General features: G+C 43.0%; 1 protein-coding gene across 1 annotated transcript in view; it reads right to left on the reverse strand.

Annotated features, from left to right (window-relative positions):
- The window catches only part of LOC124045897 (anosmin-1), a 54,322-nt gene that overhangs the window by 17,711 nt on the left and 17,511 nt on the right, over window positions 1-19,100 (reverse strand). The window contains exons 3-4 of the mRNA XM_046365681.1: window positions 3,885-3,947; window positions 3,267-3,489 (exon numbers count right to left, since the gene is read on the reverse strand). Of these exons, the coding sequence (XP_046221637.1) occupies window positions 3,267-3,489; window positions 3,885-3,947 (286 nt within the window). The remainder of the gene's footprint in view (window positions 1-3,266; window positions 3,490-3,884; window positions 3,948-19,100) is intronic.

Here is a 19,100-nt window from a genome sequence, read left to right on the forward strand (position 1 = left end):
CATGGTCATTGTGCTGTGACGGACCGTGATATACTCTTGGATAGAGAGAACATGTTTTACCAGCTGTCTCTTTGGGGAGGACACAGATAGTTAGCCTCTGGGTATGTGAGGTAGTGGAAAGCCGAGGAGCTTACATTATCTTCTCTCCATGTCAAAACACACTCAGACGCACACACACGTGTACAATCCATTTGCCTCATTGTCCCTCACATTCAACCCATTTAAACTCTCAATGTGCCCATGTGCGATAAATCCGATTTATTAAGTGTGCGGTGTAGGGAAAAGTGAGTGTCCATGACAGACTAACTCTCTCCTGGAGGATTTATTTCAGCTGAGATGTAGTGAGATGTTGATTGAGCATCGGGCTGAGTGTTAATGAGATGGAGATTGGAAACGCAACGTTCAGGAGTACAGAAGAACACTGAATAAATCCCACACCTCTCAATAAATCACCTGCCGTTCTCACATACTTACTTACCCAAGGACCTCTCCCCTCGTACCGAGGAGAGCGAGCGCCTAGCGCTGCTCTGCATTCATGAAATGCACGCAGTATAAACACACATACTCAAGTCAAAGTAACTGCAAACAAGGTGCTGAAAATAGTGTTGAATTGCCTGTGCTGCATAAGCAGGCTGCTTCAACTTGTTACATCTCGATTGATTATTTTTAACGTGATTGATTGATACTCATTGAATGCCGGGTGGGAGATGGAGGTGTGCCCATTTGCCAGACACATAGAGTCAGTCTTGAGTCTCGCAGATAGAGGCTCTACACAGAGTAACAGCTGTGTGCCATTGTGCTGATGTTTCACAGCTCCAGTGTGTGTGTGTGTGTGTGTGTGTGTGTGTGTGTGTGTGTGTGTGTGTGTGTGTGTGTGTGTGTGTGTGTGTGTGTGTGTGTGTGTGTGTGTGTGTGTGTGTGTGTGTGTGTGTGTGTGTGTGTGTGTGTGTGTGTGTGTGTGTGTGTGTGTGTGTGTGTGTGACGAACAAAATTACCACAGCATTCCTACTCCCTTCGCCATGATTCATCTTCCCTCAGCCACACACATCCCATCTCCACATCCAACAACCATCCACACGCAGCAAAGTGACAAACCCTAAAACCGCTCTTAGCTCGCACCCCTACAAAGATTACCCCTATGGGGCCAGATCCCATCCAAGAATCGTACTAGCAGGATTCGTCTTCCAATGGCCACATGCTTGCTCTTCCCCATCTAAAAAACATAACCATGAAGTTCACCTTGATGAACAGTCATCATGAGCAGAGCATTCATTCATGTATTGTGCATTCCAACAATAACGCTCCTGGATTATAATGCTGAGTGCTCACGCACACACTGTCAAAATGACCTGGCTAATTACTGGGGCCGTGGCAAACAAGCACCAATCAAGGTGGGAGGAACACATCCAACAATACATTATTCAAACTGAGGTTGTAGTACAATGGCCTCCCATAGACTTCAAACACTGATGACTGCTCAGTGTCATGCCATGGTTCCCAGAGTCATCAATATACATGGTTACATAGGTCTCTGACGGTTAACAGTAAAGATATGCTTCATATTTTACGTGCATCAAATGACTGTCTTTGTTTTGGAGCACAGAGGCAGCAATACATCCATACCCCAGGATGGTCATGCACTGTTCAATCTTTTAAATCCATTAGGGGTGTGGAGCTGTGAATGGCTGGGGAGGTGGCTGGCTGGCGAGTGTGAGGATCAAGCATCATAGCGTCTCCAGAAGGAGAGAGACCATAAGTAAAGACTGACATATTTACATAAGGACACGGGGCTGAGAACAAGACTGCCTTTCCACACTGGTCTCTCAGTGATCTCCATTATGGTGACAGAATAACCATCTATCACAAATGACTGCCAACCCATCATAGCTGAGGGAAAAGACAACCTATTCAAAACTCCACTTTGCTAGTACAGCTTTGAACAAAAAAAGAAGACGTTACAGTCTAGTGAATAGTATGTCATATCACTGGGTTCTATTGATATCAAGAAAAAGCTCTACATATGGGACCAAGGCCCTGTAGTCGTCTTCTGTGTATTTGTGTTCAAAAGACATAACACACACAATGAGCTCTGCTTTCTACAGCGCACTCTTCCACTGTCACACACTCGCTGGGGACCTTCACCTGCACACACACACAGGGCACACAAACACACATCTGAGAGCGATCTCCGTGGGGGGAAACACTCCATTTCACCCGGCTCGCGTCAGAATAATGGCTTCCAGCATTATGGATCATATTTAACACACACTTGTGCACATACAGAAACAATTACTCTCTCCACACCGTAAGCACATAATTACACCTTCAACAATGGAGATCAGGATTGGAATTCAAACATGACTTAAAGCAGACTGCAAATTAAAACATGTGCAAATCTCCTTTGATCTTTCTCCATCCACACAGGCTGTAAATGTCCAGGCCATGACACTGCCTTTACTGTACATCCATTCTTTCAGAATATATTAATGTATGCTTCAACACCCCCCCACACACACACACAGGTCTGTGTGCACTTCAATAATAGCCACAGCTCTGTCACTGCATTGCTTCAAAGACTGAAAGAGGCAGGTTCCAGTCATTCCACTTCTCCTGCCTTGTTATCGTCCAAGGCTGTCAGCAGCCTGAGAGAGTCAGTGTGCTGCTGACAAACACAACTGAAGAAGATCCAGCTTCCATCTCCTGGCCCAGAGGCACTGAGAGAGTCTTCTCTCGCTCTTCCACAATGGGCTGTGCGCTCTCCTCTTCTCTCTGAACATCCACCTCAGGCAGTGCCATTAAATCAGTTTTACTGGAAGTCTCCCTCCCTCTCTCTCCCCCTCTCTATGCATCTGTCCTTTTGTGAGCCTAAAGCAGATTTAGAACAATTTCACACACTGGATGTATCATAAAATACAGCATGTACAGAATGTGGGGATTGCGTGGAGACAAAGAAACTCAAGTGAAATATTGGTCTATTTTGAATAAAATAAATGTATGGTTCTCACTACATAGCTAAATGGATTTTGCAGCACTACTAGTGAAACTTGGTATATCATGCATACACAAACACATACACTAAAAAGGCATAGCCTTGCTAAATAATAACAGAAGATGATTTACAATATTCAAGGACAAAAGTTACGGCGCTGAAAGCTACTGCTTCTTTTGAATAACCGAATCTGACAAAGGTCTGTGTACAGTAACTAGCGTTAGTGTTGTACCCAATGATGTCACATACGGTGCCTGTACAGTACGTGTCATTGTACCTTTGTAGAGGTTCTTGGGGGTCTGACAGGTGTGTCCGCAGCCATTGGAGCAGCACTTCTTGACAGCGGAGCACTCTCCATCCTCCTCACAGCTCTCCACGCAGGCTGCAGCGAAGCCACTGGCCTTCTCAGGGGCCGAGCAGTCCCCCTGTTTCACCCCTTCTACAGACTTCAGGAACTCACAGCTAGTCAAACACTCATAGTGCTTCTTGGGAAAGAGGGGCTGGAGGGTAGATTGAGACGAGGAGGTAGGAGGAGGAGGAGAAGGGGAGGAAGAGGACAAAGAGGACGAGGTAGGAGGGGGAGGAGGAAAGGCAAATTAAAAATGTGTGTCAGGTGACTTGTAGCGTTGAGTGTGCCAGTGCTTGAACAGGCAGGTCAGCGAGCTAACAGGGTTTGTCCTTTTTACATTGAACCTGATGACTCATTTGAGTGGTGAGTAAGTTAAACAGCTTTGATTCAATCTTACACGGAGTGCCATTACATTACATTACATTACAGTAGAGAGAAAAAAGAGCCTCCACTTTACTTTGCTTGACGCTCTTCGTTCCCGCAGACTTTCCCCACTCCAGAGGGAACACTCAAACTCAGAGGCGGTGGCAATAGTGACATACGTACCTCGCATAAGTCCTGGCACTGATTTTCCTTCAGGTCCCAGGATTCCTTGCAGGGCTCCAGGCACTATGAAAGGGAGAAGGAAGGGTGTCAATGCTTCAAAGAGTCAGCCACATTAAAGAGCTTAGTGTGAGCGAAGCCTGAGAGGGTGCTATCTCTTGCTCTCCCTTGCTCTCTTTCTGTCTCGCTCCCTCTCCGACTGCCAAGCACCTCACACAGCCACTTCCATGGCACACACCACAATCAGCATTCACACCTCTTTGTTACAGAATCCTCACATACTTTCAAAGAACATCAACAATTTTCTACAAAAGAAGGTAACAGGCCAAGGGCCAAAGCGGATTCGTTTCAGAATAGAGCACAGTCGCTGTGATTCTCAAAATCCACTCAATAGCTATCATTTTTCTTCTGCCCTTGACAAATTCCTTACAAAAATGCATCAGCATAAACCCCAACCCCCCTCACCAGCTCTCTCCACCACCTCATGTCTGAACCCGATACAGCCTCTCTTACCGCCCTCTCTCCCTCCCCACCTCTTCCAGTTGTACACGGAGAGGATGGTTAATAGATAATACACCCAGTTAAAATGTTCTTGGGATTCCCTTTTCAAACATGTGGAACTTATTTACTGGATGATTGGCGCGGGATCAAAGAGGATCCTAGAAGAGACTGCAGGGCAAGTCGTTTAGCCCAACATATCGGATGAAGAATTTAAAATGAAAATACACCAATAATGGACAAATTCCTCTCGCTGTAAATACAACCACTCGCCCTCAACTAATCAAACTCAATAAGGCTAAATGTAATAAAACATGAAAGTTCATGCATGTCCAAGGGAATCAGGCATCAGATGCCACCGCAGAAAAAGGGGCATGTGTTCAGAACCTTCATAGGATAGAGTGGCTGGAGGCTGATGTGTTCCGGGTGCTGCTAGCTGGCTGCTACAGAACCAGTGGTACTGCTATAGCCAGTAGGAGAGTCTCCCAGAGAGGAACCACTGCTGGGCTGCTGCTTCTGGGCAGCCACTGGGACAGGCCCAAACCACAGTGACCATTCGGCCCCATTCAATTTAGGCTTAGGCTCTCTGACCCAGCTCCAATACAGAGACCCAGCAGCTAACTGTCAGACTCCACCACCGCATTCCTCGTATGGGAAAGTCCAATATGTTGGTCAGCAGGGGGGGATCATCTTTGATGAACCAGAGATGGAGACCTTCCGTGAGAAGAGAAATGAGAGCTAGGTAGTGAACTTTTGGCCAGAGCATTCTGGATGTCTCACGTCAATCTCAGAGAACATTACCTATTAGATATATATAGAGAGACAGAGTCATTCGATGAGCGTAAAACAGTATGTGCCCATGTTTTACTGATATGGTACAGAGACACTTGCATGAGAATAAGATTGTCTTAAAAGGCAACATAAGAAATTACACCTTAGTCAGGGAGCTGTGTTTATGTGTCTTTAATCAGCTCATTAGCAGCCTCTGTTTTTATTATGCCATTGCCAGTGAAAAGTTGACTTGCTTTTTATGGAGTGTGTAGGGCGGGCACATGTTGAAGTGTAAACCTGGCTTCTAGGAGGAACATGGCGCAATCAGGGCCCTACACTTGGGTTGCCTGACAGTTCTCAATTACACACTGTGGTCTCGCAGTTAAAACTTGCTAAGCTCGGTCTCGCTTTTTCTCTCCACTCCCACGGAGCGGGTTTGACAGAAGACCATCTGGACACTGAAGTGTTAAGGAGGAGATACAGGACTGAGAAAAGGGAGACAGGAGGCAGTAGGGAAGCAGTAGTTCATATTTCCCCTAAAAACAAGTATAGGCTATAGTATGTGATGAGCAGTAGTTCATATTAAAACAAGTATAGGCTATAGTATGTGATGAGCAGTAGTTCATATTTCCCCTAAAACAAGTATAGCCTATAGTATGTGATGAGCAGTAGTTCATATTTCCCCTAAAACAAGTATAGGCTATAGTATGTGATGAGCAGTAGTTCATATTTCCCCTAAAACAAGTATAGCCTATAGTATGTGATGACCAGTAGTTCATATTTCCCCTAAAACAAGTATAGGCTATAGTATGTGATGAGCAGTAGTTCATATTTCCCCTAAAACAAGTATAGGCTATAGTATGTGATGAGCAGTAGTTCATATTTCCCCTAAAACAAGTATAGCCTATAGTATGTGATGACCAGTAGTTCATATTTCCCCTAAAACAAGTATAGCCTATAGTATGTGATGAGCAGGAGTTCAGAAAGAACCCCTGGAGATTGAAAAGAAACCATTGTGGGTTCCACAGAATTACACAGTGGGAAAAACTGAAATAAGAGTCTTGCAATGTCACTATCCCCACATACTGCATGGGAATATGATTTGATGAACACCTACAGTACATGTAGTATCACTAATGGGCAGCCAGTCTTCCATCCAGAGAAACCATGCTGACACATTGAGGTGTTGAGGCAATGGCTTTTGCTCCAGCAGTCTCACTAGTCTAAAGGAACCTCTGCCAACAGACATGGCACATGCCAAAGGTCTAAAATCCCCTCTACAAATCACTGAGCATACACATGTAAGCTGCGGAATCAAGCCAATGTTCCCAATGAAAGATCTTGTGAGCATGGCAATGAATGCATTCCAGTGGTTGAAGAAAGGCTTTTCTTTGGGATCAGGCCCCTTTATGCTTCATCACAATTAGATCTATAGGGAAAGTGAAAATGGATTGAAACTTGCATTTGAAATCCCGAGCTCGCGTGTGAAGGCAACAGGAATTAAGATGGCATACCACGTTAAAAGATAACATAGATTCGACCTTGTATGGTTAGTGCATGAAGTCTACCCCTTCAATGTGTCACACACACACACGGCAATTTATCTAGTCCAAGAGAGATGTTTTCAATACAATAGAAAAAACTAAGGCGAATTACAAATAAAGGAAGTGCATTCCTACGGATTTTGCAAGTCTTTGCACTCTTTGAGGGAGTGGATATGAGGATCACAAAAAGATAAGCATTTGAGTTCCTCGCTGTGAGAGCTCTCCACAGGTGTGCTGATAATTGACAATCTGTCAGTGTTTTTCCTCAGCCACACCCACATAACTGACATTTTAGTAGGAGGGGGCGTGAGTGACGACAGATGTCTTGCCAAAGCAAATAGGAGACGCTCCGTATAATTACAAAAAGGTGACTCAATCAAAAACCACAGTTGTATTGACACAGTATTGCTGCCGACTCCAACAATATCTGCTTCTGAGAGTCTTTAATATGGGGTTTAACCATTACTGAACAAAAATATAAATGCAACATGTAAGGTGTTGGTTGGTCCCATGTTTCATAAGCTGAAATAAAATTCCAGAAATGTCCCATACGCACAAAAAATATTATTTCTTGAATGTTGTGCACAAATTTGTTTACATCCCTGTTAGGTGAGCATTTTATCCTTTGTCAAGATAATCCATCCACCTGACAGGTGTGGAATATATCAAGAAGCTGAAAACAGCATGATCATTACACAGGTACACAAGTGCACCTTGTGCTGGGGACAATAAAAGGCCCCTCTAAAATGTGCAGTTTTGTCACACAACACAGTTGAGAGTGTGCAATTGGCATGCTGACTGCAGGAATGTCCACCAGAGCTGTTGCCAGGGAATTTAACGTTCATTTCTCCATCATAATCCGCCTCCAATGTTGTTTAGGAGAATTTAGCAGTACGTCCAACCGGCCTCACAACCACAGACTGTGTAACCACGTCAGCCCAGGACCTCTATTTCTGGCTTCTTCACCTGCAGGATGGTCTGAGACCAGCTAACCCAGGGGTGGACAACTCCAGTCCTTGAGGGCCTGATTGGTGTCACACTTTTTCTCCATGCCTAGCAAACACAGCTGATTAATCAAATTGCATTCTAAACTGAAGATCTTGATTAGGAGATTATTAGAGTCAGGTGTGTTATTGGGGCTGGGGCAAAACTGACACCAAATCAAGCCATCTAGGACCAGAATTGCCCACCCCTGAGCTAACTGGACAGCTGATGAAACAGTTTGCAGAACCAAAGAAAGTTTGTGCAGACAGTCAGAAACCTTCTCAGGGTAGCTCATTTGCATGCTCATCGTCATCAGCTGGGTCTTGACCTGACTGCAGTTTGGGGTCGTAACCAACTTCAGTGGGCAAATGCTCACCTTCGATGGCCACTGGCATGCCGGAGTAGTGTGCTCTTCACTGATGAATCCTGGTTTCAACTGTACCGGACAGATGGCAGACAGCGTCTATGGCTTCGTGTGGGCGAGCGGTTTGCGGTCAACGGCGTGAACAGAGGGCCCCATGATGAAGGTGGGGTTATGGTATGGGCAGCTACGGACACCGAGCACAATTGCATTTTATCGATGGCAATTTGAATGCACAGAGATGCCGTGGCGCAATCCTGAGCCTCATTGTTGTGCCATTCATCCGCCGCCATCACCTCTTGTTTAAGCATGATAATGCACAGCGGGATATTGCAAGGACACAATTCCTGGAGGCTGAAAATGTCCCACTTCTTCCATGACCTGCATACTCAGACATGTCATTGAGCATGTTCGGGCTGCTCTGGATTGACGTGTACGACAGCGTGTTTGAGTTCCCGCCAATATCCAGCAACTTCACACAGCCATTGAAGAGGAGTGGGAAAATATTCCACAGGCCAGAATCAACAGCATGATCAACACTATGCGAATGAGATGTTGCACTACATGAGGAAAATGGTGGTCACACCAGATGCTGACTGGTTGTTTTCTGACCCACACCCCTATCGTTTTTTTAAGGCACTATCTGTGCCTTAAACAACAGATGCATCTCTGTATTCCCAGTCAAGTGAAATCCATAGATTAGGGTTGAATGCATTCATTTCAATTGACTGATCTCCTTATATGAACTGTAACGAAGTAAAATCTTTGAAATTGTTGCATGTTCCATTTATATTTTTATTCAGTATAGGAGATCTCAGCTGGGCAGAGACAACATGGAAGGGAAGGCGGGTAATTGGGATAGACATGCTGCATCTGTCTAGTTAACCTGGGTGCCAGCCTGAGATGGTGTTGAAGCTAAAGTCTGAGACTGGCATCCAGGCTAACATATGTTGGCATAACAACACCACATGAAAATGTTCTATGATGCATAAACATGCAAGTTAGTACACTAAATGATGTTGAATTGAACTGTTCTCATTCCCAGATGTATACAAGGACTTTGGCTATTGGTTGAGGCCAGAGCTCCACCAAAGCAGTTGGCTGTAGCAGTTTCCCAACAAAAGCATTTGTGCTCCCGACTCTCCCTTTGTGTCCTTATCGTCCTTCCAAAAAAGTGACACATTCTGCATGGGTAAGTAGGACCAGCCTTGGAGCCCTTTCACTCCCCATTTCACGCTGTAATAAAACACAGCAGTTGTTGCACTGTGGAGCCCTGAAAGGCTTTCTGTGGGGCCGATGTGAGAGTCAGGGACTGAATGGCTGCCAATGCGACAGCACCGTCCTCACTTTGTCAAAGCGAAGGGGAAGAGGGGGGTAAGACAACTCGGCTATGTGTGTGTGTGTGTGTGTGTGTGTGTGCGTGCGCTTGTGCATCTTTGAACTTCCACTTCCCCAGGCGGCTGGGGTAGGGGCGCGCTGGTTCTTGGTCCAACGTAAAAAAGACTCACTTCCCAACGGGGACAGCTGAAAAAACAAACTCTGACAAAATGTATTGTATAAAATGTCACATAAAGTGTTTTGCTTCAGTTAATGAAGTGTGAACCGCTACCAGTCAAGATTGCCTCTGGCTTCACAATATGTACTGCAGACATAACAAAAGGCATGAACATCATTCATGCTGATGTATTACGTACAGGAGACATTTTCCCATACCGCCTGAGCATATTTCTACAATCATAGGGCAGGTTTAGGAGAGATGAGTGGTTTTCCGACGACAAGCTATGATTCCTTCATTTCGTTACCATACTGCAATCCATCAAATAATTTGCTATTTTATTAGGATCCCCATTAGTGAAAGCCGCAGCTCCTTTTCCTGGGGTCCACACAGAACATGAAACATGACAGAACATTAATAAACAAGAACTGCTCAAGGACAGATCTACAGTGAATTGTGTAAGTATTCAGACACCGTGACTTTTTCCACATTGTTATGTTACAGCCTTATTCTAAAATTGATTAAATTGTTTTTTCCCAATCAATCTACACACAATACCCCATAATGACAAAAAAAATTGTTTCTAGAATTGTAGAAAATGTATTCAAATATTTTAAAAAGTACTGTGTTGAAACACCTTTGGCAGTGTTCAGTCTTGAGTCTTTTTGTGTATGTGGCTACAAGCTTGGCATACACACATTCTCCCATTCTTCTCTACAGATCCTCTCAAGCTCTGTCAGGTTGGATGGGGAATGTCGCTGCACAGCAATTTTCCGGTCTCTCCAGAGATGTTCGATCGGGTTCAAGTCCGGGCTCTGCCTGGGCCACTCAAGGCCTAACTAGTCTCCCAGTCTCTGCCTCTGAAAAACATCCCTACAGGATGATGCTGCCACCATCATGCTTCACAGTAGGGATGGTGCCAGGGTTCCTCCAGAAGTGACACTTGGCATTCAGGCCAAAGAGTTCAATCTTGGTTTCATCAGACCAGAGCATCTTGTTTCTCATGGTCAGTGTCCTTTAGTTGCCTTTTACTGAGGAGTAGCTTCAGTTTGGGCCTCCTTTTACAAAAGGCCTGATTGCTGCAGAGATGGGAGAACCTTCCAGAAGGACAACCATCTCCACAGAGGAACTCTGGAGCTCTGTCAGAGTGACCGTCGGGTTCTTGGTCACCTCCCTGACCAAGGAAGAGTCTTGGTGGTTCCAAACTTCTTCCATTTAAGAATGAAGGCCACTGTGTTCTTGGGGACATTCAATCCTGCAGAAATGTTTTGGTACCCGTCCCCAGATCTGTGCCTCGACACAATCCTGTCTCAGAGCTCTATGGAGAATTCCGTAAACCTCATGGCTTGATTTTTGCTCTGACGTGCACTGTCAACTGTGGGACCTTAGACAGGTGTGTGCCTTCCCAAAACATGTCCAATCAATAGAATTTACCACAGGTGGACTCCAATCAAGTTGTAGAAACATCAAGGATGATCAATGGAAACAGGATTCACCTGAGCTCAATTTCAAGTCTCATAGCAAAGGGTCTGAATACTTATGTAAATAAGGTATTTCTTTATTTGTTTTGAAAAAATGTTTAAAAACCTGTTTTTGCTTTATCATTATGGGCTATTGTGTATAGATTGATGGGAAAAAAAGTATTTTATCCATTTTAGAATAAGGCTGTAATGTAACATGTGGAAAAAGTCAAGGGTCTGACTCCTTAATACACACACACACACACACACACACTTAAAAGCAGCACACATAGCCTACATATCACATAAAATATCTAGGTCAGATACTGGAGTGACGCTGTGCCGTGGTGTTGATTTATCGGTTGTTGTTTTTTTACCAGGTTTGCTGTTCATTTGAGCAATATGAGATGGAAGGGAGTTCCTTGCAATAATGGCTCTATATAATATGGTACGCTTTCTTGAATTTGTTCTGGATTTGGGAACTATGAAAAGACTCCTGGTGGCATGTCTGGTGGGGTAAGTGTGTGTGTCAGAGCTGTGAGTAAGTTGACTATGCAAACAATTTGGAATTTTCAACACAGTTTCTTATAAAAAATAAGTGATGAGGTTAGTCTCATCAACTCCTAGGCAAGAGAGCATGCCTGGTTTTTATATTAGCCTTCTGATTACAACGAAGAGCAACATGTGCCACTCTGTTCTAGGCCAGCTGCAGCTTAACCAGGTCTTTCTTAACAGTGTGGTGTCAAAAAGCTTTATTACGGACAGACCTCTCCCCCTCTTTAAAACCACTGAATCTACATGTTTTGACCATGACAGTTTACAATCTAAGGTAACGCCAAGTAATTTAGTCTCAACTTGTTCAACAGCCACACCATTCATTACTAGAGATTCAGCTGAGGTCTAGAGCTTTGGGAATGATTTGTACCAAATACAATGCTCTTAGTTTTAGAGATGTTCAGGACCAGTTTATTACTGGCCACCTATTCCAAAACTAACTGCAACTCCGTGTTAAGGATTTCAAATGACTTCATTAGCTATGGTTGCTGACGTGTATATGGTTGAATCATCAGCATACATGGACACACAGGCTTTGTTTAATGCCAGTGGCATGTCATTGGTAAAAATAGAAGGGGAAAAAAGTAGAGGGCCTAGAGAACTTCTCTGCGGTACACCACACCCTACATGTTTGACAGAGATGCCTTTGAGTTCTATTAGATAGATGGCTCTGAATCCACGACATAGCAGAAGTTGAAAAGCCATAACACAAGTTCTCAACAACAGGTTATGGTCAATAATATCAAAGGCTAGACTGAAAACAGTACAGCTCAAACAATCTTCTTATCACTTTCAACCAATCATCAGTCGTTTGTGTAGTATATGTTGAGTGTCCTTCTCAATAAGCATGATGAAAGTCTGTTGTCAATTTGTTTACAGAGAAATAGCATTGTATTTGGTCAAACACCACTTTCTCCCAACAGTTTGCTAAGAGCTGGCAGCTAGCTGATTGGTCTGTGGTTAGAACCTGCAAAGTCCGCTTTACCACTCTTGGATAGCAGAATGACTTTGGCTTCCCTCCAGGCCTGAGGACAAAAACCTTCCTCCTAGACTCAGATTAAAAGATATGACAGATAGATGGAAGTCTACTGTGTATGGCCACTCCTAAGTTGTCGATGCCTAGTGTGCCTGTCCCACACTAACTTTGCAAAATTCTAACTTACAATGCTTTTCTTTCATTATTAGTTTTTTTATGCATGAATATGATGGCTCACTGTTCGTTGTTGGCATTTCCCACTTAAGTTTACTTCATTGGCAAAGTGGGCAATCATTAAGATAATTGGCAACATCAAATGGTTTTGTGATGAGTAAGTTATCTGATTAATTGAAAGATGAAGTTGAATGTCTTTCTACCCATAATGTCCTTTAAAATAAAGTGTTTTGATCATTGTTCTTGGCTTCATAATACAGTTTCTTCTTATTATTGCTAAGTTTAGTCGCATCATTTCTCAATTTGCAGTTGAGTCAGGTGTGCATCCAGACTTATTAGCCACTCCTTTCGCCCCATCTCTTTCAACCATACAGTTTTTAAATTCCTCATCAATCCATGGAGCCATAACAGTACTAACAGTCAGTTTCTTAATAACAGGTGCATATTTATCAATAATTGAAAGCAGCAATTTCATAAATTCATTAAGTTCAGCATCTGGATGCTCCTTATTAAATCACATCAGACCAACAAATATGTTTTATACCCTCTACATAAGAGTCACAGACAACTTTTGATGATCTCTATTTTAGGCCCCACTTTTGGAACCTTGGTTCTCCTAGATATAGCCACTATATTGTGATCACTGCATCCAATGGGTACGGATACAACATAATATTACTACACATGAATAACCAAACCCCCCCCCCCCATCTATCCCATAAAGGAAAAGATGTCTGGGGCCAGTAGAAACTGTCGATCATGGTCCTGTAGTTTAGCGTCAGCTTGGCAATGCGGTGGGGATATTTACAAGGCATGTCTGGAGTCCCTGGGAGTGTGCAGAGCTGCAGCAGGAGTGACCAGACTCCTCTGGGATAGAGTGATAGGGAGGGGCTCTCCGTTGATCACACGCTGTAAATATCACCTATCTATTCTGCTGCCCTGGCACTTTTCATGCACACCACCAGACTCAATTACTCCAGCGGCGCTTGATAGACGCCCCGCTCATATTTATCGACCCACACAGAAGCTACCACTGGTCAACAGGACCTACTCTGGTGTTGCGGTTAAAGTGCTCTCTTTTTAATCTCTCTCGCTCTCTGTATATCTTTCTCCCCCTCGGTCTCTTTCTCTCTCCCTCCATCACTCCCTTGCTATGAGCACCATTACTCTTAATGGTTCCCTACATCCCTCCTCATTCTTATTCATGGCAGAAGGCCCACTTCAAACTGCATTAGATAATTCAAAGTCAGCTTGATTTACACTGAACAAAAAAATATAAAAGCAACATGTAAAGTCTTGGTCCCATGTTTCATGAGCTGAAAAAACAATCACAGGACTTTTCCGAACACACAAAAAGCAATTCTCTAAATGTTTGTGCACAAATTTGTTTACATCCCTGTTAGTGAGCATTTCTCCTTTGCCAAGATAATCTATCCACCATCCACAATGCCACAGATGTCTTAAATGTTGAGGGAGCATGCAATTGGCATGCTGACTGTAGTATAGTCCAACCGAGCTGTTCCAGAGAATTGAATGTTAATTTCTCTACTATAAGTTGCTTCAAATATCTTTTTAGACAATTTGGCAGTATGTCCAACAGGCCTCACAACCGCAGATCACGTGTAACCACGCCGGCCCATGACCTCCACATCCAGCTTCTTCACCTGCAGGATCTTCTGAGGGGGGCTGAGGAATATCCCTGTCTGTAATGAAGCCCTTTTCTGGGGAAAAAAAACATTTTGCTCCCCAGTGGGTGGACCCTATGCCCTCCCAGGCCAATCCCCTGCCCAGTCATGTGAAATCTATAGATTAGGGCCCACATCCATATTCAAGTCAAGTGTTTGTTTTCTACCATGTCCAAGAAAACATTCAAAAAGTGAATTCCGTGACATATTTGAAATGAAAGAATTAAAGTTGTACATCTGGTGAAGAGTTGCCTGTCATGTGATGCACACTGCACTGGGAGTATCAAAACAAGCTGAGGTCAACAAATCAGAACAGTTTAAAACATATTTCATCGAGCGTGGAGTTGTGATGTGAATAAGTAGAAAGTGGTACGTTCTAAAGGCTTTCCAATATGTTATTGACTTGTCATTAACTTTCGTAGGAGAAAAGTGTGGAGTGATTTATGGTGATTAATAAACAATAAAGTTCAGTGTACCTTTCACATTGTTCTTTCAGTGGACTGTGAGTAAGATGAGGTGTGGTCGTACATAGGACTATCCGGTTGTCCCTCTCTCTGCGCTTACAGTAAACCAACACAGGTGCTGGTTTGGAAAAGCAGTTGAGGCATGCTGCCACACTAGGGTGTGTGAGTGGATTAGACATTTCAAGGTTGGAGGAGGAGTCCAATGAACTGAAGTGCTCAGACTTGAAACATGGTTCTACAGCCCTCTCCCCAGCACACAAACACACCTTTTTAATCACAATTCATGTCCTGGTAGGACTCAAAAACTCAGACTTCAAAGTCCATCCCATGGGTTTGTGTTGGTTATGATGTTTACCATGGATGACATGACTCATGTCACCATATGCCCTCTCATTAGTTCACAGAGCAAGGATAACACAGACATGCCTCTTCTCAATGTCTGTCATATAACAGACTAGGGGAGGAAAAACCATCTGGTTTCCATCTCTCTCTCTTCCTATGGAGATCGTCAACTCCTTTCATAAGGCCCTTGGTCTTTATCTCAAATCTTTTCCAAAAGTCATTTATCAAATCACTTGCTATCTGGGGAATTAAATTAGAATTCAAATCACTTTTTGACAGCATCCCTTTTTATTTAAACAAAACTTCCCAAACATTGTTTTCCCGTGGAAGAAGTGGTCAGAAAGTGCCTTTTTGGACCTAAATGACAAAACCTTCAGGAGATAAAGGTGCTCAAAGTTGAGCCAGTTAGCATACCAACATACCATGAGACATCCATGTCTTCTTTACTGGAAAATATCAAAATGGTTGGGATTGATATCATTTAAAAACTTAGACAGGGTTGTCAAACTATTTTATAAATTTTTTCAAGAAATTATCTAAATTAACACAAACTTGGATTTCATATTCGCATATGGCGTATCTTAAACTATACTTCACATCATCTGCGGTTGTGTTGTACCGACCAACGATTGAGACGCCATGCTTTAGAAGGGGGGGGGGGGGTCATTTCAATCATATTCATAGACTGGACCTGTCCCTTCAGACCACTGCAATTTAGCTGGTACACCGTTGAAATGTACATTTAAACTTCTAGTTAGTACCACAAAAATGTAACAGATATTTCCATTCAAGTAAACATTCTCTGATGTGTGGACTTCCAACCATCTTTGTCGTACTATTTGAAAGTTGACATTTAAAAGTTTCACATTTCAGTACATTTATCAGCCAAAACATGACACCCACCCTGTATTAAAGAACATAGCATACACAACACAAAACCATTAGATGATATAAAAATAGGGTCTAAGCTACAACATATGTTAATATCTAGGTCATATAGGGGATTTACATTAAAAAAGGTCAAATAAATAACCATTTTCAGTCAAATAACTTTTTCCACCAGAAATAATAAAAAAATAGTTTGACAACCCTGTCTGTAAGCTTTTAAATGATATCAATCCCAACCATTTATATTTTCCAGGGGGGAAGAAATGGCTGTCTAATGCTATGGTGGGGTATGCAACATGGATACACTTTGAGCACCTTTATCTCTTGAAGGTTTTGGCATTCAGGTTTAAAAAGTCACTTTCTGGTCATTTCTACAATAAGCAAATATGTATGGAAGGGTTCAGTCAAATCAAAAGGTGAGCTGTCAAAAAGGGATTGAATTCAAATAGATTTACTCATCTACCATTTGTTGGGAGTCATAAGCTGTCAAGGCATAACGCAATTAAATATTACCTGGAATACTTTTATAGCTCATTCACCAATTGCAATTAACAGGGTAATAACAATGAAGACCTGCAGGCATGCATGCCAAGTAAGTCAACATACCTTTAATGTTCTTTGACACAATTAGCGATTCATTACAGGTCAACTCTAAACAGCATACAGCCTTGAAAGAGTAGTTTAAAACGTTGTGAATATCATTATTTATCCAATGTTTTCAAACCAACAAAAACAGCACTGTGCTGCCACTAATGGGCTGAAATCTATATAGTTGAAGACCTGCTATTATGTTCTTCAATAGAGAGCGGGAAACGATGAGCAACCTAGCAGGTGGTACCACAGACATTCTTTGAGTTTCACTTTAATTATTCATTGAAATGCAGTTGAAGGGAACAGAGCCTTGGAGGAATAGGTTGCCAGAAAGGGAGAAAAAAAAAAGAGGAGTTCATGCATTATAAATGTACCCCACAATCGAAGTTGCCTGCGTTATTTATGAGCTAAAATAAACACCCAGCCCAGCTAGGATCGGGGCTTTGTCTGTCTGCTGTGGAATGCAATAGCAGTTCACACTAATTACTTCATGACTGAAGGTTCACCCGTAACAGCCATTAAACAAACCACTGACATCCCACTCACACTATATTTCTGAAAATGCAGACCAACACAACAACCAAAGCGGCAACGAAGCCGATGTGACTCACTCCGTTCTGGTCCTTTGGAACGGTTGTTACATTACGCCACCAGCCAGACCAGAGATGGATATTACAGTGGCCGGTAACGTGAGCCTCACTTATCACCTTTCTCAGGGCTCGGTTGACACGTCATGACAAATAGACTCAACAGGATGTCTCAATCAGATGGGGTCAGAGGGGTTAAAAACATGTCTTGTTGTCCTTTTACTGTGCTGCGGTGGCCTGGGAAAGAGCTGGGCCCTCTGACTCTGTGGCTGTCCCACGCCACTCTGCTTTAGCGTCCCATCTGATTTACTGTACTCTAGCAGCTCCCCCATACCAATGATGATGGGAACCACCACATCATCCTGCCTGATGATGGACGGATGAAAGCGTAGCGTAGAATGGGAGTACGAGCTAATGCACTTTCCCAGCATCACTGAGTCATTTGTTTAGGTTTTTGCAAGATTTCAAGTTGTGATTATCAGATCATATTTTCCACAGGGTAAAAGTGAGAGAAAATACCATTTCTGTTATGGGCAGTGTAGTCAGTGGTGAATTGGGGAGATAGTGGGCGATTAAATGGATTTAGGCTTCATTAAAACATGCTCCTGCTGGGCCCATACACACTATGCGGTGGAATTGTATCTGGACTGGGACTCAAGGAATTAGAAATGAAATGTGAAGGATTTGGAGTCAGGAGACTTCAGACCACTCTCCCCATCTAGGCCAGAAATATCTGCAACATGAAAAGTCTTCAGAGGGAGTGAGACTGACCTGATAACATTCCACTGCCATCTCCTGTTATTTGAGGTTAAAGAAACACTTCAAATCCACTAATCCCACTCAACCAGCCCCCACTAACTTTCACAAATGGTAGTACTCTTCCTCAACAACAAAATGTGTCTGTATCATCTCTACCAATGAGAATATATTGAGGAACACAACAGCCAGAATATCAATATTCAGAGCATGGAAGGCTTTACCCAGAGGGCCATAGGGCCAGGTCGAAGGTCACTGGATTTACACTGCTGCATGTTTGTAGGGATCAAGCGAGAGCTTAGGACAGAATGGTCAATTTCGATTAGAGAGACATTTAGAGCCCTTGGAAATCCTAGCTGTGTAAATTACTCCTCTGCTGACATACTGACCACACTAACGCCCACATTATCAGAGTATTACTATGGACTTCATCATACCAGTGATGCCCAAATGAATGTCACACAAGATCTGTGCAGTTTAATTTCAGGATTTGGCCATCTCAAACATGAACGTGATTGATTCAATAAAAAAAATATCCAATATCCATAATATCCAACACCCTCCTGTTGATTGTGTAACAAACTAACAATCCAACCTTTCCTTCAGAGATCATTATAATCTAAGAGCTCTCAAAGTAGAGATGGCAACATCAGGAGAGGAGAATACTAAACTATGGGCTGAGTTTGTGGGTGCTGATAAGCCACGCGGCCAATAGAAAACAGCACAGAGCTCCTCGTCCGCAGAATGGGAATAAACAACATGGATTAGAGCAGATTGTCTCGGCTTGACAGGTCATTATTGCTTGAAAAGGATTTGACAAGCAGTTGTGATTACAATGATCCTTCTAGAAAAGAAAAAACACGAAGAAAAAAAAGCCTGACATTTGACAAGGAGATGTGTCATTGTAGCTGTATAATCTTATTTCTGTTTAACAGTTTATTTGGGGCATTTGAAGATGCTTTCTGCATGTTAAAAACATAACTTGATGCATGGTTGAACAGGGAGTGATCCAAATAGCTCTTTGAAATGACAAACAACTACCTGTTAATATTAGTGACTCACATTTCCAAGCGATGCCATAGAGGAGA

This window comes from Oncorhynchus gorbuscha, linkage group LG01 (assembly GCF_021184085.1).
Source record: "Oncorhynchus gorbuscha isolate QuinsamMale2020 ecotype Even-year linkage group LG01, OgorEven_v1.0, whole genome shotgun sequence".
Lineage (NCBI taxonomy): Eukaryota > Metazoa > Chordata > Actinopteri > Salmoniformes > Salmonidae > Oncorhynchus > Oncorhynchus gorbuscha.